Source organism: Vicia villosa, linkage group LG1 (assembly GCF_029867415.1).
Source record: "Vicia villosa cultivar HV-30 ecotype Madison, WI linkage group LG1, Vvil1.0, whole genome shotgun sequence".
Classification (NCBI taxonomy): domain Eukaryota; kingdom Viridiplantae; phylum Streptophyta; class Magnoliopsida; order Fabales; family Fabaceae; genus Vicia; species Vicia villosa.
Genome location: NC_081180.1, coordinates 47412038 through 47435861, shown reverse-complemented (window position 1 = coordinate 47435861; position 23824 = coordinate 47412038). Strand labels below are relative to the sequence as shown.

Below are 23824 nucleotides of genomic sequence, written 5' to 3'. Positions count from 1 at the left end.
CCAGAGGACGCTGTGTAGCTCTTCGACCCAAGCCTTTTTCGCCTCGCCTAACCTTCTCTTTAGTCCACGGAGAATGACCCGGTTGGCGGCTTCAGCTTGTCCGTTCGTTTGAGGATGTTCGACTGAAGTGAAGTGTTGTTTCGTCCCGAGTTTGGTTACGAACTCCTGGAATTTTTTGTCCGTGAACTGGGTGCCGTTATCGGTTATGATCGCCTGTGGCACCCCGAACCGAGCGAGTATGTTCCGCTTATAAAAGCGGAGTACGTTTTGGGACGTGATTTTAGCGAGCGCTTCAGCTTCTATCCATTTCGTGAAGTAATCTACAGCGACCACTAGGTATTTATTTTGGTAGGACCCGACCGGGAAAGGTCCGAGGAGGTCCATTCCCCATGTGGAGAAAGGCCAAGGCGAGGAGAGAGATTTGAGCTCGTTCGGGGGCGCCAGGTGCATGTCGGCGTGTCGCTGACATTTATCGCATTTCTGGACGTATTCTTTGGCATCTTGCTGCATGGTCGGCCAATAGTAGCCGGCTCTGAGGGCTTTCCTCGCCAGTGATCGTCCGCCGAGGTGTTGGCCGTTGATTCCTTCGTGAAGCTCTTGGAGTACCTCAAGTGCTTGCGAAGTGTCGATGCATTTAATGAGAGGGATGGAGAAGCCTCGTCGGTATAGTTTGTTTTCGATGATGATATACGAACAGGCTCGTCTTTTAATCGCTGAAGCTTCCTTCGCCTCAGCGGGAAGTTCGTCTTTCGTGAGGAAGTTATATACTGGGGTCATCCAGCAATGGTCGTCCCCGATAGCGAATATTTGTAGAGCCCGCGCGTTTTCGCCTATGCTTGGCCTGGGTAGGATTTCCTGGATGACCGACTTGTTTCCTCCTTTCTTTCTTGTGCTCGCAAGTTTGGATAATATGTCGGCGCGCGAGTTGTGTTCTCGGGGGATATGCTCGACTTCTGCTTTGATGAATTTTTTCATCTTATCCTTGACGAGTGTGAGGTACTCGGCGAGTACGTCGTTTTTGGCTTGGTAATCGCCGCTGATGTGGGATGCGACGAGTTGGGAGTCTGTGTAGATCTTGACCTCTCGTGCGCCCACATCCTCGGCAAGTCTCAGGCCTGCAAGGAGGGCTTCGTATTCGGCCTGATTGTTCGACGTGTTGAAAGATAGGACTAAAGATACTTCGATGATGAGTCCTTCGTCGTTTTCTAAGATAATTCCTGCCCCGCTTCCCGAATTGCTTGAGGCGCCATCCACGTAAATGGTCCATTTGTTCCTGGTCGGGTCCGGGGAGTCGGCTATCGAGGTCATCTCTGCTACGAAGTCTGCTAAGGCCTGAGCTTTTAATGCCTTCCTGCTTTCGTACTGTATGTCGAACTCCGATAGCTCAAGGGACCATCTCAGCATTCTGCCGGCCATATCTGGTCGGCTGAGGAGCTGCTTGATGGGTTGATCTGTTCGGACGAAGATGGTGTGGGCGAGGAAATAGTACCGCAGTCTTCTGGCCGCTATCACTAGGGCCATGGCGACTTTCTCGATCTGTTGGTATCGCACCTCGGGCCCTTGCAGGGCTTTGCTGGTGAAATATACGGGTTTTTGTCCGTTTTCGATTTCTCGGATCAAAGCCGCGCTGACTGCTTCGTTTGAGACGGCTAAGTACAGGTATAGACGCTCGTTGTTATCGGGTCGAGAAAGGACGGGCGGTTTGGAGAGCACTTGTTTGAGGTGTGAAAGTGCTCGCTCGCATTCTTCGGACCATTCAAAGGTCGCTTCTTTTCGTAGCAGTTTGAAGAAAGGGAGTGCGTGTTGGGCGGATTTCGCGACGAAACGCGATAGTGCGGTGAGCATCCCGTTCAAGACTTGGATGGATTTTTTATTGTTAGGAGTGGGGAGTTCAGAGAATGCTCGGCATTTATCCGGGTTGGCTTCTATTCCCCGTTCGGTCAAATAGAAACTGAGGAATTTGCCTGCTCGGACGCCGAAGGTGCACTTCTCCAGGTTGAAGCGCATCTTGCAGGATCTGGCCCGCTCAAACACCCGCTCGAGATGGGAGGTGTGGTCGGTATCTTCTCGAGATTTGACGATCACGTCGTCCATATATACCTCGAGGGTGTCGCCGATCTCTCCTCGGAACACTTTGTTCATCATCCGTTGATACGTGGACCCAGCGTTTTTGAGGCTGAAGGGCATTACGTTGTAGTAATAGTTGCCCGACTCTGTCATAAACGCCGTGCACTGCTTGTCGCTCCTCGCCATGGGGATCTGGTTGTAACCTGAATAAGCATCCATAAAAGACAATAGTTTATAGCCGGCCGAGTTGTCGACCAGTCTATCAATGTTAGGTAAAGGATAGGCGTCTTTTGGACATGCCCGGTTAACATCGGTATAATCAACACACATTCTCCATTTTCCATTAGATTTCTTAACAAGTACAACGTTTGAGAGCCAAGTTGAATATTTGGCCTCGGAAATAAAATTTGCCTCTAGGAGGTCTTTTACAGCTTTCTCGGCAGCCTCCGCTTTCTCGGGAGACTGCCGACGCCTACGTTGAACTACGGCCTTCGCGGCTGGATTGATGGAGAGGTGGTGGCAGGCGACCTCGGGGTCGAGTCCGGGCATTCCTCGGTCAGATGGCCGTGACTTTTATGGTATTTGCAGTACTTTGATTTGTCAGTTCCTGGCCTTGCGGGGTGTTCAGAGGGGTGTAGTCGTTGAAGCGACCAGATGGTCCTCGGCGCTCTTTGATGTCGAGAGATCTGTCGTCTTTCCTTTTTTCATGCCCTCGCTTCGAGCCTGGGTGCTCATAGTTTGAACTGCGAGCGGCGTCACTGCCTCGCGAGGCTTTGATGGCAGCAGCCTCTCCTTCCTCGAACGTGATGAAAGCTTGAGCTTTGCGAAGGAGGGCGTTCATGGAGTGGACCTTCTCAATCTTGATGGCCTTCTTAAAGTCACTGCCGGGGAGAAGTCCTCGTTCTAAGAGGTATCTCTTCATGTAGTCTTCTGTTTGTACTTGGATGGCCTCCTTGTTGAACCTGTCGAGGTAATCCCGAAGAGGTTCGTTGGGCCCTTGTATCACGGCCTCGAGATTGGCCTCTGATTTCGGTTGTCGTCGGGAGGCTATGAAATGGCTCAAGAAGAGTTCCTTGAGGTCGGTCCAGGAATGGATGGAGTTGGGACGGAGGTTTCTGTACCAAGTCATTGCTCCCTTCCTGAGGGTAGTCGGGAAGATGCGGCACTTGATAGAGCCCTTGACGACGTGGTAGTCCATGACCGCTTCGATGCTCCGAATATGGTCGTCGGGGTCAGTGGTTCTATCATATTGGTCCAACGCTGGGGGTTTTTCCATCCCTCGAGGGAGGCGGGCTCTTCGGATGTTCTCGGACAAAGGGCTGCGGAAGTCCTCTTCGTCGCTCGGTCTTGGTGAAGTTGAATGTCTGCCTCGCCGGGGTCTTCCCTGGTCATTGTTGGGGCTGACGCGATTATCCCGAGGAGAAGGACACTCGCGGGGTTTCAGCACAGCCTTGGAAGGGCCCCGGTGACCTTGCTCGGGGGAGAGGCTTCTTGCTTCAGTGGCCTCTGGTCTCTGATTCTTCCTGCTCTTTCTTGGTGGAGAGCGGGAATATGACCTCCGGCGGCGGTGTCTTCTAGGTGGAGAGCGTGAAGAAGATGGGGAACGCCGACGGTGTCTCCTCGGAGGTGAGCGCGAGGAGGAATAGGAGCGCGACCGGTAATGTCTCCGCGGAGGGGAGCGGTGTCGTCGCTTCCTTTCCAGCTCGTGGATACGGTCGTCCTGAAGTCGGAGGAGGCTGTTCGTCTTTTGTAGTTCTTTGAGTAGGAGGACAGTGATGGGGTCAGTATCCTCGGGGATGTTGAGCGGTTCCTCCTCTTCTTCATGACGGGCTCTCTGCCTGTCGGAGGTGTGGGTGAATGAGGAAGCAGCGTGCCAATCTCTGGCGTCGGTCTCATTCTCATTCCGGGGGTGTTCAGGCCCATTGTGGGTTCGGGGCTGCTCGTCTTCCCCGTTCTGAACGTGTCCCTCGGGAGGGTTTTGTTCGACATTCTGAACCTGTTGGAGGCCCTGCAGCTGCTGGATGTTCTGGATCCGCTGCCTCCTAGGTTGCGAGGTCTCATGTCTCGGCCTTCTCTGTCCGGCAAGAGCATGTTGTGGTTCTTCTTGCCGACGACGATTCGTCACCTCGCGGGTGGAATCTTCGATCAGATGTTCCAGGAGGAAGGGATCGGAGCTTGGGATGTTGTTGTTAGCCATGACGATCGTGAAAGGTTATGCTTTGATCTTTGTTAAAGAAGGGGGAGCAAGATTCCCACAGACGGCGCCACTGATCGTACCTGATCAGGAGAATCGTCAAGGCAGCGGAATCTGGCTTGGAGAGCAAGATGGGGGGGGTACCTGCAAGGTTCTCCGATGCTTAAGTTAGTAGCTATCAGAGAATGAGGGTTGAGAGTGAAGAATAGAATACCTGACCCTCTGGTGAAAGAGGGTATTTATAGCCCCCAGCGCTGGGCCAAGGTTTCCTAATTGGGCCAAATCTAATTGGAGGCCCACGTGCTAGGAAACTGCCAGAACGTCCTTGTGCTAGGGCTGAGTCAGCAGGTGACCCACGTTCTGGATGAGCATAGCGTAGGATTCGGAGATGGTTGACCGAATCCCCCGCTGCGTGACGCGTGGTCTTCGCGCGTGGATAACTCTTGACGGTTATTCAGTAAATGGGCCCAATGACTTGGGCCTGCTCGGCTAGTGAGAAGAGCTGGGCCTGCTCGGCCCAGGCCAGAACATATTATATCTAAAGAATAATAATTAAAAATAAAATAACAAATATACCTAAGAATTAGTAATTTAATTACATATTGAATCATTATAATAGTATGAGTGTCAAATAAAAAATATTAACTTTTTCAAACTAAAAGGAAAATTTTTAGAACTTTTGCTTTATAAAAAATTAATGTTTTTATTTTTACCACAAAAAACATAATTTTTTTATTAAATTCTAACATAAAAATTGATTTAGAAAAATTTAAAATCATTTAAAATTATATTAGTCCACTTCTGTAATACATAATAACCTCAACTAATTTAGGGTTTAAAAAAAAATTTTTATAAAAAAATTATTATTTTGACAAACTAATTTTAAATTATTTAAAACCTTTTTATTTGAAATTTTAAATTTTATAAATAATTTCAAAAACATTGAATAATAAAATTAAGTTGTTTTCCAAAAACTAAATCTCTTCAAATCATAAGATACTATAAATAATCAAACTTTTAATTTCTATAATTTCATTTGATTCTAATCTTTATCATTTTATTCACAAAAATCTATAAATATATAAGTTTTCTAAATTAAAATTGATTTCATATAGATTGTTTTTCTTTAAAATGAGATCTTATTTATTTATTTATTTCGTATCGAGCAACTTTAAAAAAGATTTTCGTTTTAATTATTTAATTGATATTATATATTTAAAGACTAAAAGATTTTTTTGATAACTTACAAAAAAAAATTAACAGAATCTATTCTTTTTAAATTAGCACCATAATTTAAAAATTGTTTTACAATTAAATAAATTAAATTTTTAAGTAATAAAAATAATTTTTTAAACAAAATATAGTTTATTATTGATAAAAAAATTGTGTACAACTAATAACCTAAACAAATTATAATGTTATTATAACTTTATTGGTAAATTATAAATAATTATAAAATGTTTTTAACATAAGAGTTTTTATCCCGTGCCTCGCACGGGTAGATATACTAGTGATTTATAAGTTAAAAAACATACATAATTTTATTACAAATCAATGGAAAAAACATCAACTTTTTAAATTTTAATATTTTATTTTAAAAACATATATTTTAAGGTAAAATTGAATATTTCTTACAATTTGAATGTGTTATGAAAAAATTTCTATTTCAATCTTCATCCATAAACTAATTATTTCTTACATTGTTCATTCAATTAAAACTGGTCTTGCAATGTCTTATCTAACCGAAGTTAATTAATTAGTAGTATTGAAATATAAGAATTAAATTGATTTTTGTCATAAATTGTTAGGGAGAGGATGATTTGTCATCTCTTGAATTCATGAATGATAAAACATACATTTTTAATTTAAAAAAAAAGAAAAAGCTATCAACATATAACTTCTAACTGCTAACAACATTATTTATCTAACATAAATGAACGGCACATTCACATGGAGTATTTACGTTTTTACTTAAATGTATTGCGTACCACCTCCGATCCAAAACTGGTCCTACGTTGTTCCAATAATTGATTTGAGGCGTTGAATTGAATGTCCATGTCCCTACACCAACCCGGCACAGCGGTGCCCCTTTGGACCCTCGAATTTAATTTGCAATCAATCTTTGTTGTCTTCATGTATGTATCTCATTAATGCCCACCATCGACCTGTACTTCAAATCTCGATGCTTTTTCTAGATCAAGCCTAAATGCTATAGTACGTATAATAACTTTCAAATAATACGTACCTCATTGAAATGAGAAATGTGACACGTAGATGCATAAATGTGTCCAACTAATTCATTAGGTCAATTTCACACCTTCTCGAAGAAAGTCCACTTGAAAGTTTTCTTCTTATGGACAACCTCCTAAACAAAGTAAAGAATCATCATTGTTAATATTAATACCATGACACTTCAAATTATTCTTAATTGACAATGCAGTCAGGCGGAGAGAGACACTTCCACATGGATCAAACTATTTGAAACAATTTTGGTAAGTATTCTGTACTCAAAAATTTTATGTCTTTGATGATAACTATGAAGAAGGTGCTTCTAGTGCATTGGTGACAATTCTCTAGTGACATCATCTACATAACTAAAATTGGAAAATGCTTAAGCACTCTTAATCTTGCTCTTTAAGGCTATGTTTGGATTGATAGACTAGAACGGAACGGAGCGGAATGAAATATAATGGAATGGAGCGGAGCGGAATGGTATTGAGATTCTATTTCATTGTTTGTGTATATTTTATAGTTTGACGGAGCGGAATAGAATAGTTTAGTTCATTCCATTGTTTACACCCCAAATTATGTAGAATGAAAATTGAAGGATATGATGGAATAGGATGGAATGGATTCCATCATATTCCATTCCACTTCATCCATTATTTATATATCCAAACAATGGAATCTGATTAAATACCACTCCACTTCACTCCATTCCATTCCATCATATTCCATCAATCCAAACATACCCTAAGTAAATTCAATTTTACACTACGATATATATTTTTTTTATAATTGACTAAATAAAATTATAAATACAATTAAATACTTCTAAACATTCAAGTGGCATCTCATATTTTCAAATTTTATTGAGTCGTCTCTTTACTCGGGTAAAGTCTCTCTCTCTCTCTCTCTCTCTCTCTCTCTCTCTCTCTCTCTCTCTCTCTCTCTCTCTCTCTCTCTCTCTCTCTCTCTCTCTCTCTCTCTCTCTCTCTCTCTCTCTCTCTCTCTCTCTCTCTCTCTCTCTCTCCACCCTAAACCCTAACACCTTCGTTCCCCTTCTCCGTCATATCTATGGCCCCCTTTTTCCAACTTAGAGCATTTTGAGCTACCGATGTGTGAACTACGTTGGTGGAGCAATGCAGTTTTGGTGACGGCGAGCTCAAGTGTGGTGGTTGTGAATCTGGTCAAAAAAGGTATGTTGTTGTGTTTTGTCATTAAAAATGATATGTTGTTGTGATTTCGTTTTATCATGGAATCGTGTACTGTTGTGTTGTTATTTTTCACCGAAAAAGTTGTTGTTGTTGTTTTTACTGTTTAACATTGCTTTTTTTTTCTTCTAGAATCGTGTTGTTGTTGTTAATGTTTCTATAATCAAGGAATCGTGTATTGTTGTATTGTCTTTTTATCATCGAATTGTGTTACTATTCCTGTTGTGTTGAACGGTATCATGTGCGTTTAAATATGTGATGATTTGTAGTGTTCAGATGAAATAAGTGGCATAGCAGAGATGGTTAGATGAATCAGTGGAATTTTTATCATTCGCATTATATTTTGTCAAATCTGCAACAATTTATGCCTCACGAGCATCCAATTTTAGGTATGAAATTATAAAGGTCGATTTTTTAATGCATTCTATGTGTTTGATAATATTATCTTTTAGGTACTCCAACTTACTGTTAGGTGTGGATTTCGACGGACGAAAGCAGGTTTGTTGAAGAAGAGATATTTCGAAGAAAGACATAAAACATGGCCCTTTGAAGGCTATTCGAAGTACCATTTGGTGTAAAATGGATTTTTACCTTGTCGAAAGGTATTTAAAGAAAATATCCTCGAAGACAAGGATAAAAGACTTAGGATATTTTCAAAGCATTTTGAGAGCAAGCTTCAACATCCACGTTGGTTGAATTTCGGCGCCTCGAACAGAAGGGGATTCAAATTCAAAATGATTTGTCTTACCCAAAAGGACGCGTGGAAGCCTTAGGGATCGAGGGGCATGCAAACAGAGAACGTGGCATTCCCTTAAGAAAGGGTCATTAGGGTCGAATTAGTATAAATTAGAATCTTAGCTTAGATCTTAGTGTGTTCAAATCTATACAAAACTCAATCATATTCAAAGTATCAAAGCGCATCGAGAAACGAGTGCTGAGAATGTACGTATGAACTATCAATTAATGTTAATCGAAATACATTACCTTTTATCAATTTACATTTATCTTCAGTAAATTCTTTTATCTTTATTTATCCTTGTCCAGTCAGAAATCCTTTAACATTCCTGCACTTTATTTTGCCTTTCACTACATTTCCCTTTCTTACTTATAAATCAACCACAAACACAAACCAATAATGAACACGATACTAACATTAAAATTTCGAAACTTAGACCATGTCCTAGGATCAATCTAGTCGATCATGCGAGTAACCGGAATATTAATCTTTCTAAAGGACTAGCGGTTGTTTACGAATTTCCACCGTAAAGACTTACATGACAAACAGACAACCATTATCCGAGCTGACTCCGTCATATTATAACCAAAAAACACTTGCACAAATCATTGAAGAAGGAAATATGCTTAGTGAACGGTTTCAGGAACCTTCGCTTCGGCAACGAAAACTATATCCATGTCACAATAGTCAGGAACTTCCAGTTTGGTTGCGAAAACTATATCCATGTCACAACATAGGTAGTCTTATATTTAAATTTTCATGTCAAAGAATTTCGCTAACATTATGCCTCTGAAAATTTTGTTTGTCGAAACTTGGTTTGTACCATAGTTTGAAACTTTGAGATATATCAATATGTTTTTTCTGCAGACACAGGCGCAATGGCATTTGACGCACAATATGCACGATGGTTAGAAGATCATAGTAGGCAAACCAATGAGCTAAGGCATGCAATAAATAATATTTTGTTTGTCAAATTTTATACACCTGGTTAGTCAAACCTTTATGTATTTGTTTTAAACATTCTAACAATTTTCATTTATAATCAAATTAATGTTGTTTCTTATTTTCATTGTTCTCACAAGTTGCAACTTTTTGTGGTTATACGACAGCAGCTACGTCTGGTCTTCTGATCTTTCCTACTATGACACTGCCTGTTTTAGGCCAATTGAAAATTAAGTTTCATAGTTGGTTTATGTGTTAGATTCATAGTCAAATGATAAAACAAAGTGAAGTTGCATAAGATGTATTAAGTGTGTAAGTTGAAATGCCCGATCTTTTTATTAAAAATAGTAAAATAATAGTTTTCTGCTGATTTGTTGATAATGTAAATTTGAGCATCGTGAGTATGACCATAATGGTTCAAAAGCTAGGAATCTCGCGAGCGCAATTGGAATTAAAGTCATCAGACATAGTGAGTGATGCCTTTTTTCCTGTTGGTTCTTTAATTTTGTGACATTAATAGTGTAAAAAAACTTCTTACAGAGAACCTTTTCTTTCAAACGATGCACCTTTATAGAAGGAAGTGTTATTCATGAATTCTATATGTGCAGAGTGTGAATTCAAATTACAAAGATAAGCAAGGACTGTCTATATTGCATTTGGTATCTCTCCCACTCTTCTGCATATTTATGTTCATGTTGTGTAAGCTGCAAATTTTCTACACATTCTTTGATTTCTTTTATGTTTAAACAAGTCCTGTTAATGTGTTTTCAAGTTCTAACATCACAAGTTCTAACATTAAGATTTCTGTTTTCTCTGATTTTTTTGGAAGTAAAGATTTGTATTAATACAATAATGCTTTGTCTAAACAATAAAGTTTTGTTTAAATCGAATTAGGATGAAAATATTTGATTGATACCAGTTTTTTTAGAATTTATTTGGCATTCAGATAACTTTAATAAATGATTTATGTTTTCTTTTGGACTAAATAAAATATTCATTCATTCCAATCGATAGAGTACATTGTTGCAATACAAATTAAGAATCGCCAAAAACAAAAAGGATGAATCTGCAAACAAACTCACAGCATCCATGTTAATAGCATAAAACGACAAATTGCATATGCCTACGAATATAACTATGACTATATTGAAATGTCTGAAATATTCATGTCTCCAGATCTGTAGCGTTAATGGTACCAAAGTCATAGATAGAATCTGCACTAGATCGAAACTCATCTTTCAACCTGAAACAAATGAACACTGCGCACAAAGACAGAAAAACAAAATACACCGCACAAAGACGGGAAATCAAAACAAACAACGACACATTAAAATGACGAAAACACACACAAAAAACACTAAATATATGTGAAAATCACTTATTTAACTAATAGAGAAACAAGAACGATTTGGAGGGGTGATTTTGAATCAAAATCGATCCTAAATCACCCCTCTCTAGAGGATACAGAAGAAGAAGAAAAGTGACGACGGCTAGGGTTGAGGAGGAGAAGAAAAGTCTAAAAATTGGTTGCCAAATCCTTTTGTTGTTCGTTATGTTAAAAAGATGAATTGTGTCAATTGAGGAACACAATTTTTACATATTTTTTAGGAGGTAAAGTTTTGTCTAATATCAGTTGAGATGATGTGTAATATTATTAAATGATGTTAAAAAATGTTTTGTAACTGAAATGTTTAAATCTAATATGTTCTTTGTGGTTCAAGTGGTACAGATACCAAAATCAAATTACATATTTCATGCTTATAACCAAGGTCTTAAAAAACGGTTGCGGTCACATATAGCCGACTTCACCGGGTTGAATCAGTGGCATCTAATGATGTGGTAGTTTCAAATCTTAAATTCTTGAATGCACTTGCATATAACATTCTGCGTATAACATTCACCCGATTTATTGCAAGTATGTTATGTGCTAATTCTATGTTAGTTACATTATTTAGTTTTGTAGGAACAAGTTTCAGTTTGACAATATTCAAAGTGAGCTTTCGATTGAGTTTAACAAAATCAAACAAAGTATTTTTTATCAACATTCATGTCTAAAGGACATATGGCATATGCATTCTTGCAGTGTTTTAAAAAGCGGACTGAACATCAAACTGACGAGTGTACTGGGTTACTGGTTTATTGGTCGAACCATTGGGTCATTGGTCGAACCGCATGACTAAACCGAATTAAACCGAATAACTCGGTTGAATAGACCAGTCATTATAACAAAATTATATATGTATAAAACCTGTCGAACCAGATGATATAATCTCTACAAAATATAAGTAACACTTAAATTTTTTGAAAATATCATATTATAAATAAATTCACAAGTTTATAATTTAAATTCAAATTTTAAACATAGGTATCATACATAATAAAATAATACAAAATTAAAAAGTATAAATGCAAATAAAATTTAATCGCAACATAATCTAATTGAATAATTTATAACAAAATAATTTCATTGTTTACTTAATTTAATTTCAAAAAAAGAAAAAATTGTTTCAATGTTGGGAATTCCTTCTTCAATATCAAAATCATCGGTAACAAAATCAACTGCATCTGCAACATTCTTTTATTTTTTCTTTTATTTCTTTTATTTTTAAATTTTTAATTTTTCATTAAAATAATGAAAACGACGTCGTTTTAATTTTTTAAAATAATAAAAAATTAAAAAATGCATTTAAACCACCGGTTCAATAAAATCGCCGGTTTATACCAGTTTTAATCGGTTCACACCGGTTCAGTGACATATCCGATCTAGCAGTTAAATTAGACCGGTTACCTGGCCGGTTCTCGGTCCGACCGGCCGGTTCGATCCGATTTTTAAAACACTGGATTCTTGTATTCAAGAATTCAAAATTACTAAAAATGTGTTATTTGTCATTCTCTAGTTACTCCGAAAAGCACTCAAGTTTATTAATTCACTTCTCCTTAATATTGAGTTGAATATAACACTCGTAAAACATATAGATTTTTAAAGGTTTTTTATGGAAACTTTTAGTAATAATCCACAGAATTTTCTCATGACAATAGTTGGGTTAACTTTTAGTTAGAATGTGACTCAATACTTATGTGTCAAGTTCTCTTTAATTTACAGATTGTGATGTGACTCAATACTTATGTTGAATTCAGGCATATTATTTATGGGTTTAGCCTGCTGAAGTTCCCCGAGTGCTCACTGACCATGCTTGACGCCTCCCTCCTGTATGCTTTTGTTGAACGGTGGCACCCTGATACATCATCCTTTCATCTTCCATTTGGGGGAGATGACTATCTCATTGGATGATGTCACATCGTTGTTTCATCTTTCCATCGCTGGTACATTCTTCACTTGTCCTCATATTAACCAAGTGTGGGCGTTGGCACAGGTTGTAAAGGGTCTGGATGTTGATAAGGGTGTGTTGCTTGTAGAGTTTTCCTTTAATAGAGGCTTACACCTTCAGATGTCTTGGCTGAGGAATAGGTACGAGGACCACATCTAGGCCCAGAGGTATGAAGCTACCGCTAGGGTGTACATGCTACATCTAATGGTATGTACTCTCTTTGCGGACAAGTTAGATGTTTATAAATATGTTCGCTACCTTTGATTGTTCAGTAGTCTAAAGACTCCAAACTGGGCTTGGGGAGTGGCGGTGTTGACTATACTTTACACGACACTTTGAATGGTTTCCCAATCTCATGCCATACAGCTAGCTAGTTATTTGAGCCTATTATAGATATACTAATATTTCTTTGTTGATTTTTACTTTGTTTAATGAGTCCATTAGTTATTTATTGGATGTCATATTAATCAGTTTTTATTTATTTAGTGTTGGATATACGAGCATTTCCCCCACATCTGTGATAGGAGACAATTGTGTGTCCTAGAGAGTGCTACACTAGCGAGGATATGGAAGGACAACCAAGTGTGGTGTTACGGAGTACAGGAGGAGACTTGATGCTTTGAAAGTAGATGATGTCTTTTGGACACCATACACGGCTCACCGCTCACATCTTCCATTTGACGATGTTGCATTGTATTCAGGGCATATGTGGTGGGAGAATCACGTGGCTAGACACTTGCCTGATAGGTGTCTGTGACAATTTGGTTTTGTCTATAATATCCCTCGTCTAGTTCCCGAGGCTCCAGCTGGTGGGATTAATATATGGTTTTATAGACACATCATCAACTCTGCTAGTAAGATTTTAGCTAGCGCAGTTTCGGTATAGTATCATTCACAGTCTGAGGATGGTTACTTAGAGTGGTATTTGAGTATATTACACCATCGTCTCATACCACCGACTGAAGGGTCTTCTAATGTTCTGGGGCCTTATGATGCTAGGGTTTTTGATGTTGAGGTATAGGCTGATGACGTGCTGCCACCTCCCGTAGGGGACCAGGATAGTCGCCTCCAATTGATTGTTGTTATTACAGATAACCTCATGGGTTTAGTAAACTCGAATGGTGAGGTTTTTACAAGATTATCTAGAATAGCCGACATAGCTCGTTGAAGGCTTATGTAGGTGTATTATATTTTGCCTATGTATATGTATATTTTGTGACACGTACTTCTTATCATCGTATTTATTTATTTATAATATATTGGGGATTACATGATTCAAAGATGAACACATCATAAAACCGTACAACAAACATAAAGTAAAAAACACTAAATATAAAAACCTAGGTACTACCAGATGATTTTGGACGTTTCAACATCTTGATTTTTTCATCGATGGATCTTGTTATCTACGCATCCAACTCGATCGGACCTTTAGTTATCCTACGGCGAAATGATTTCCACATGGTCTTGACATCTTCGACAGTCTTCAACTCAATGAAGTTGTATTTCACCCTTCCATTTGTAACAACCCAATGTTCGTGAAACTCGATCTTTCTCACCCTTATGTTATCGGTATCACGAACCAATTCATTTAACTTGTCTTTCAAGTTGGCGAGGGATGCGGCGCCATCTGAAAGCTTGAATTTAACAGGAGGATCGATTCCATTGAAATACACTTCCACCTTAATCAGAAATTGAGGAAGAGATATTTTTTTGAGATGCCCTTCTCTATATGATATGTCCCTATTTATACAAATGTTCATTCTATACCACACAAATTTATTGGTGTAATCAGAACCCTCCAAAGATGTCCGCAAAATCCTGATCGTTAAAAATTTTGAATTAATACATTACCGAAAATTTATATATACCACTAAGTTTTCGGTGTGGTAAATTTAAATTTTTTGGAAAAAATTTAAACATACCTAAAATTTCAAATGAACTACTAGAAAATTTCTTTTTACTGAAAATTTATATTTCTGTACCGAATTTTTTTATCCATTTTATCAAGAGCATTTTTGAAATAATGGGTGTGAGATATAATTTAAGGGGTAACAAATAAAATGGTATTTTCTATCGTTAGGTTTTATCTCACTAAATTTTTCAATAACTCTTTTTAACGAGACTCTTGTTTTTTTCATGAATTTTGGTCCAATCCTTTCAAAATGTTTGTTCTGTATTTCAATTTTTACTAATAATTCATTTTAAAATGTTGTTTTATTAGGTGATTAGCAGAGCAACATCAATCTAGTTGAGATGTATCTTCTCCATTTATTGAACCTCATCTCATTGATTTATTTATTTTTTAAATTAATGTTGAGATGACCATACGTCCTTACGGAAAGTTTAACGGTAGTGTACGGTCAATTGTCAATATACAAAATTATTATACATTCATAGAATTATGATATTTTAAAGTGTCAAATCATATAGGTATTTTAAAATTTTTAGTATAACTTAGCGAAATACATGATTGTCGTTTGTATGATTGTCATTAGTTGACACTATAAAAATGATTTACACTATGAATGTATCATCCCTTTTCTCATACTCCTCCGTCTCAAAATAAAAATCGTTTAAGATTAGTGCATTGAAAAAGGGTATATTTTGAGACAGAGGGTATCTTTTTATCAAAAGTAAATAAAATGTTTTTTAATTTTACTTTTTTTCATTTATCAAAATAACAATTAATTTGCAACGGGTATAAATTAACATTATTAGTAAACCATTTTTCATCTTGTTCAAAAACAAAAAACTACGTGTAAAATAGAGTTTTGGAAGTTGTTTATTTTAGGCATGAGTTATGGAAGTTAGGGAAGAATAACATAAAAAAATGAGGCGCACACGCAGCCACTAACGACACTGTTTCCGTTGCTTTCGTTAGAATGAAAAAAACAGCAAACGGTTGTCCTTCCATCTCCATCGTCCAACATGAAATTGTTAATTCTGTTTTAATTTACATTCCTGTACATTCAAACGAATTCTCCTTAAAATACTTTCTGTGTTCCTCCTCAATTTATTTATTTTGGTCTTTTTTTCCTCTCAATCTAAACCTCTACCTGCGATTCTCACATCATGGCTTCGGTATCATTCTTCTCTTTTCTCCTTTCCTTTTTTATCAATGCAATGCAATCAATAATTCATGTTATCAAACTTTTTTGTTTTAATTGATTTCGTTCATCCTTGGCATATTTGAAGATTCAAATTGCTTGTATCACAAGGAATTTGATGATAATAAGTTTATAACGGAATGCTGTTTTTTAGAAAATTTTATGAATGTGCATTGTTGTTGTTTTTGGTAGACAGATGAATTTTTATTTGCCTAGATCCAATTGTTACACAATCTTATTGATAGGTTTGAACGGTTAGATCTTACTGCAAAAAAGATAGCGGCATAATTTGTTGTCAGTTTGTCGTTTATTTTTATATAAGTATTATTATATTGTCTGATAAATTTACAAAAATTCGCATATCTATCTCAATATGATTTGCATTACTAGAAGATGCTATTATGAGATTAAGATGATGCTGCACTAACTGTTCGACATTTTTCGTGATATATGCAGCAGGATAAAGGTAGGCCATTGCCTAAATTTGGTGAGTGGGATGTGAACAATCCTGCCTCAGCTGAAGGTTTTACTGTCATTTTCAACAAGGCTAGAGACGAGAAGAAGACCAATACTGCCGTCCACGTTGCTACCCCGCGTAAGCCTGATCCTGTCTTCCAAAACGACGATTTTCCTCGAAAGGTAAAACTAACTAGTTCATGTTCATGTTAGTCTTTCTTTTCAGTGTCTGTGTTAATGAGCTTTATTTAATATCTGAGATGAAATTTGAATGAAATTGCAGAGTAAGTGGTTTTGCTGCGGTTGATACTATGTGACTTATGCGCCAATGGAATATACTGGGGGTAAGGGTTAGACAATGGGAGCATTCTAGAAAACCCCAACTTTTGTTATGTTGAACCATGTTCTATCAGGATCATAAGCTGCTGATGTTAGTTGTAAGCAAATTGAATTTTGCACACCAATTTTCTTTCTTTTTCTTTTTTAGTTCTCAGATTGATCAACGTTTGTTTAGTTTTTATTATGTAAGAAAAGTTGCATGTGACAGATAATAGTGTGGAATGTGGTGTAATAGAAAGAAAAAAAAACTGTAAAAATTAAACAGAAACTCTTGTACAAAATAATATTGCCATATTATTGAATACTATCTAACTAATCTAGCCGGTTCTATAATTTTTCAGCTTTCTTTTTCATCTTGGTTCTTTCAATTCAGGAGTGTGTTTGGTCAAACATTGGATAAAAGTGATTGCGACATTTGATATTATAAAATTGCTTTAAACTAATTCTAATTTGACTATCATATAAATCGAATCATCGAAACTATTTCAAAACCAAAATGTTGTGCTATATCCACATACCAACCCAAAAAAAAAAAAAAAATTGTATAAAACAAATTTAATGGTTTAATCATACGGTTTTTCAACACACAAAAAAAAGGAAGCAATGTTCATATCAAATTTAGAAACTACAAGAAAAACAACAAATATTCAAAATAGAGGAACGAACCTAAAAAGAGTTAAGAACTTTCTCATCATCGACGGTGAAGCCAAATCTGGAAATTTGGCTGGAAAACAAATGCACACGTAAACATATGAATGACCCAAATGCTGGAAACATTTAACTGCAGAGAACAAAGTGAATGCTGTGAAATGAAATCAACGCTACACCACTCGTAGTTGGTGGTGGTGGTGGTGCTGAGGGTTAGACGTGACACAACCGTCAATCCCAACATTTCAAGTTCAAAACCCCATTGGCAACTGTTACACAAGAAAGTTACATTCACAACCATCCAAACGAGTTTAACTTTAATCCAAAGTAGAGATAAACCAGATTTAACAGATAATCAATCTGCAGATGCATAGGTAACCTGTAATAAATACATAAGAAAACTGTTTGACATATATAGATATAGTTATACTCTGCAAAGCTTGTATTTTGCCTTGGACAGAGCCATAAAAGCTAAATAAGTGTATCATGTTTAGGAAGAAAACTACATGTTCAGGGTGACTGTATCCAAAAAGATAGAAGATCCTTCACAAAGATGTTTACACAGATTGCTGAATTGTCACGTCACCAGCACTTCCACCCATCCCAGCCATCTGAGCATTAGCCGGGTTTACATAGGATTGCTGTCCGAGTCCAGGCATCATCAAGGGAAGTGCGCTTTCTGGGTGATCAAATCTACAAGCTGGTCCAAATTTGCAAATTCCATAACGACTATAGTGCGAGCAGACACTCTGGTCCTGGATTTAATGACAAATAAATATTAAGCACCAGAAACTACCCGATCTAACTTGTAGACTCATACGACGAATCATACTAAAGGAATTAAATCAGAAACTAACAACCTCTAGGTTACATAGTTCTAAGCAAAAACAGCAGCGTAACTTACAGGTCTCAAAGGCAAACCCTTGTCACTGAGATTGCAAGGAGGCAACCTTGCCATCCTATTCTTTGGGTGGTGAAATTTACAATTAGACTTGAATTTGCAATCACCAGTTTTTAAGAAGAAGCTGCATTCAGGTTCACCAGGCCTTTCTGGATACACTTCAAATGGCATCTGCTTTTGAGGAGGCACATACACATTTGTTTCAATTGTTGGGTTGTTCATGACGTATGTAGAAGATGGGTGCATGATCCTCTCAGATAAGTAGACAGGCGCCTTCACAATTAAAAGACCATAGACAGATCAAATTGATGGGAAAATAACTTGAGAGCTTAGCTAGTTGAATATTTAACCCACAGAACATTGATAGAAAACAGAAGACTATGTTGTAATTTGTATATTGTACTAAATAGAAGATAAATTACCCCTTGCCAGAGGGCTTTTGGCATCGAATCTATGTACTTACCTGGTATCCATTCCAATCAGGACTTTGAGGAGCAAGTCCTTGAGTAGGCGGAATCATCATAGGCACATAAGGTGCTTCATTTAACTTTCTTGATGAAGAAGACCATGAAGAGGCAGATTGTTGGGATACACCTCGTAATGGAACAGACCCTCCATTACCATATCCTGATTGAGGATCACTTCCTCCCACAGTTGTAGGATCAGGATGATTAAACCTACAGTTTGATCCAAACTTACAAGAGCCAGTACGCATGTAATAGGGGCACTCTTTCTCTCCCTATCAAACAAAACATTTTAAACATTTCAGAAGGAACTATTTTATATAAACACATGATTTTGTGAAAATCTTTTCATATGTAAGAAATAAGTTTGTACCAGACGAATAGGTAAGCCGAGAAAGTTAAGTTCTGAAATTGGTGCTGCATACCCTCTTGTGTGGTTGAACTTACAAGCTTTTCCAAACTTACAACCCCCAGACCTTTGATAATACTGCCATAGCATAAGATAAAAAAGATATACGAAGTACAAACATGTCAGAAAAAGTTCTATTATCATTGTCATTATATCATATATTATCCTTGCTAAGAAAGCATGATAAAGCTTAACAGAAGAACTCTGTCAGCTAATATGCCGTGATAAAAACCAAACAACCATGTTTGCTTCCTAAGTTTGTGGCCAACGTACACCAGGCAGATAACTTAGATTAACACATAATCCTCCAAAAGTGACATCTATTAATTGTAAGCAACTAGTAATTATTAATCAAGGAATTCATTTGTAAGAGTAAAATACATTTCTTCTGTCCCGCTGTCATACTCAGGTCCACTTGGTGTCACAAGCAAAAGTGTAAAACAACGCCGGATAGTATGACAGCCCCAAAAATAGAACATAAATGATCGACCTATATGACCTCAAGGTGATGCTAGGAAATGAAACAATCATGTTAGATTTAACATCCTTGAATAAACCTTGCACACAATCTTCCATGGAAAACCACAGCCTTGAGGAACTTGTATTTTAATAATGAATAATGAATATAATAACAACATGAAAATCAAAGTGATAGTAGTATAGTGTGAAGTTAGATTTTGCGATATAAATTTGCTTGGAAAAATGAATAGGGGAATAACCTTGCATTCTGTCTGGCCTGAGTTCTCTGCAGGTTCTTCTCTATCTCGCACCTTCTCCCTTCCAGCCTTTATATATAGTCAAAACACCAAAACAAAGAAGAATTTCAAGTAAGAACATCAAATAAAGTTTGCCTAGTCATAAAAGCCAATAGAACCTGTTTGACATGCTCAATATTGAATGAACAAAGCTATTGTCCCTTCCAAAGGAAAACTTTATCTTTCCTTTTTATAACCCAAGTGGAGCCCTTATGCCATATAGGAAACCTCACAAAGAGTACAATTATGAAGTCTGAAAAACTATCTAATCAAGCAATGTCACAGAAAAAGAAAAACAAAGGCCAAAAGCAGTGATATTAAAACCATTGCAACTTGCAAAGATACCAAGTTCACCGAAAATTACAATTCAACATTAGGCACAAATCAACCACGATGTAACAAAATGTCATCACACAAACAAAGGGTATTTTGGAAGCAAAAGACAAATATAAGCTTATATCATGAATTCCAACAATGTCATATCTAAAGGGATGCATCAACAACAAAGAGAAGAAATAACCTGGTTTTTCCTCCTAATGGGGTGATTAAACTTGCAGTTGGTTCCAAACTTGCAACTTCCAGTCTTCATATAAAACGAACAATCTTCAGCTTCAGGCCTCAAAGGAAACTGATGATTTCCATCACTGTTGTTACCTTCCTTCTTTTCAACTCCATCACCATAACCATAAACAGCATCATATCCATCCCCATAACCACCACCATAATCATCTTCCTTCTTTTCACCTCCATCCCCATAACCATATCCACCACCATAACCATCATCACCATAACCAGCACCATCTCTACCACCACCAAGCTCTTCATTCACATTCTCATTCCAACTATTAGTATCCCAACCCTTGCTATCTCCATCAACCCTTTCTTCACCCTTAACAGACACTACATCTTCAACAGATTCTTCATTTTCATCCTTCACAGACTCTCCACCGTCTTTAAACTCGGAAACTTTAACCTCAGCTTCACTTTCAGCACCCCCTTCTTCATCTTCAACCTTCAAATCCAACTTCTCATGAAGCTCTACAGCAAGCGCATCATCATCAACCTTAACCGTATGATTGAGATCTGACGGTGGAGAATGATCCTCGGAACCGCTTCGGGGTTCTTCGGCGGTGGAAACAGCAGCAACAAAATCGATTTCAGAGTGTTCCATTCTCCCTCCACATTTCAAACCCTAATAACAGAAATTGATTTGTATATAAAGAGAAAGAAGTAAATAAAAAGGGGTTGTGGTTGATTTTTATATGGGGAATGAGCGAGGAACGGAAAGGGAGTGAGTGAAAAAACCAGAGACAGTGTGTGAACAAAACAAATGGGGAAAAAGTGTGTACTACTTTTGTGTAGTGTTGTTGTTATTGCTTGTTGTTGGTGTCATGGTGTGTAGTTGTGTACTCTACTGTAGTGTGTTACTTTTTCTTTTTATTATACTACATTAAAAAATGTTACATTTTAAAATGGTAATTTTGGAGTTAATATTAATAAATGGAGTGCTATCCGTTTCAAATTGTTCCTCATTCTAATCAAATATAGTTCTAAATTATAATATGTTTTTAAATACTTTTACATTGTTTTGTTTAATAAAAATAAACTTAATTACAATTTTCTTTTTATTTTATGTAATTGAGTAAATTAATTCTCATATTTTAAATTTTAATAGTTTTTGTCTCCTTTCATTTATTTGTGTAACACCTCGATTTTAGTTATTAGTTATTTATTAATTATTTATTTTTATTAATTATTATGTGATATAGTAATTAATTAAATATCTGTTTTGTGAACATATGTGTTATATATGTGTTGGATTATTGGGTGTGAAAATGATTAAATAAGTAATTAGGCCTAATAATAATAGGATGAGTAAAAGGGGGATTTGCGTTAGTAAGCCCATTAGTGTTAAAATTATGTAGTAAGTGTTAACTAAAATAAGAGAAATAGAAAGTTAAAAAGAGAAGTGAAGAAAAGAGGAGAAAGAAGAGAAAAGGGAAAGGGAGAAGAAGACTGCAACCCTAGATTAAAATTTTTGAATTAAGATAAGGGTGGGTATCCATCTTATTATGGGATATATGATGCATGAGTAATGGATAGTTACATGTTAGGATTTGGGAATTGAAATTCTAGGTTTTGATATGTTAGGTTTTGATTTGAATCCATAAAATTGATGATTGAGATGTGTTTTGATGTTAGTAATTGATGTTATATGATAAATACATGTTAGAATGCTTTTATTTCATGAACTATGGGTGTTTGTGTGAAATAATTTGTGCAATCCATGTGATTATGTTCTATATTGATGAATTGAGTGGTTTAAAATGTTACTAATGAGACATGTTATTAGGAACTGAAACTTGGAAACTGTTTTGTGTAGTGGGTGAGAGTTGGGGATGTTTGGGTATAAGTGAAAAGTGATTTTCGTGTAAACAACTGCCTCTCCACAGCAGTAACCAGTTTCTAGTTTGAAAAAAAAAAAAACCAATTTCCTGAATAAAAGTTGGGGTTTTGCACTACTGAGAGTGTAGAAACCGGTTTCCAGTTTTGAGAAAACCGGTTTCCTGAGTCGAACAGAATATTTTCTAAAATTTCAAAAATTCACAACTTTTGAACTGTAACTCCGTTTTAAGTGTCGTTCGAAAGCTAGCGGGATATTCTTTTCAATAAAAATAGTTTTGTTGGCAGTAGGTGATTTAATCACTGTGTGGTTGTGTAAAATGACTTGTATGTGTGTGTGTGTGTGTGTGTGTGTGTGTGTGTGTGTGTGTGTGTATATATATATATATATATATATATATATATATATATATATATATATATATATATATATATATATATATATATATATATATATATATATATATATTAGGAATTGATGTTTGGACGACTTTTGAGCCAATTCTTTGTATGAACATAATACTTGAATTTTGCATGTATGTATGTTGTCAATTGCAATTGGTAGAGAATAACATTGTTGAGATTTGTTTGTTACATGTTATTTGTGGTGTGTTGATTTGGTGAGTGTTATAAAGATGTTTTCATGTGTGATTGATAACATCAATACGTGTATGTTTGTGCAAATGTGAGGTGAATTCATATGTGATGAATGGTGGGATATATGGTTGTATGATTAAGATTTGGAGATGGTCTCAATCGCATATAGTTGTCGATATTTACACATGCATTCATTTATCAAGTGAGAAAGAGGCAATGTTCGTTAGTTTTGTGGGAAACTAGTGACTTGTCCCGACCCGTGGAGATGAGTTTGAAGTCTAGAGGAAGAACTTATTTTGGTGGTTATCTGTCTGAGGGATGGACGCGGGGAATCCGCTTAGGATAAAATTGATACCACGTGCATTTGCATCGAGTCGTATTGGAGTCACGTGTGTCAATGTAAATTGTGTTGGTGTGTTTATGTGCTAATTGTGCGAATGGTACTTTGGTGATGATTGTGATTTGATTACTTGGCATCTTAAATGTAATGAGTTATGTCGTACGTTTAAAGATGTGATATGTATTTATAAAGTATTGAATACATGTATGTATGAAATGTGTGGAATTCTTTATTGTAGGTGGTTATACATTGCTTATTATTATATATTCTCTATACTGATATGAATTCTCACCCTTCTATTGGAATGGTGTTTTTGTACGACATTGCTCAGGTACTCTGAGAAGTAGAGGTGATTTGCTTGCAAGGATTAGTAGTGGAGTTATTCCTTTATTTATTTAAAGTTTTTTTTGGATTTTGAGTCGTGCTCTAATTATGTAACACTGGGAAACGTTGTTGATTCGTGTTTTGAGTGATACTTTGTATTCTTTTCTATTGTGTTATTTTAATAAAATTACGTGATGTTTGGCCATTATACCTAAGTTTTAAATCAAGTGAAATTATTATAAGACAATAATGAGTTTTGTCTGATCAATGTGAATCCGTTGCGAAAGTGCATCTGTTGGAGTTATTTTTAAAGTGTTATAGAGCATGACGGGTGTTTATGATTTTTAAATTATGTATGACATCCTTGAATTAATAT

The 23824-nt window shown here is 36.8% G+C and overlaps 1 protein-coding gene across 1 annotated transcript; it reads right to left on the bottom strand.

Annotated features, from left to right (window-relative positions):
- Positions 1-17598: 17598 nt before the first annotated feature.
- LOC131636764 (zinc finger CCCH domain-containing protein 67-like) lies at positions 17599-21195 on the bottom strand. Its single transcript, XM_058907363.1, has 6 exons — positions 20305-21195; positions 19749-19814; positions 18994-19107; positions 18620-18895; positions 18160-18429; positions 17599-18010 (listed from the first exon to the last, which is right to left on the bottom strand). Exons 1-6 carry the CDS (start codon positions 20953-20955, stop codon positions 17813-17815), a joined length of 1575 nt encoding a protein of 524 aa, XP_058763346.1. The 5' UTR covers positions 20956-21195; the 3' UTR covers positions 17599-17812.
- Positions 21196-23824: the final 2629 nt, after the last annotated feature.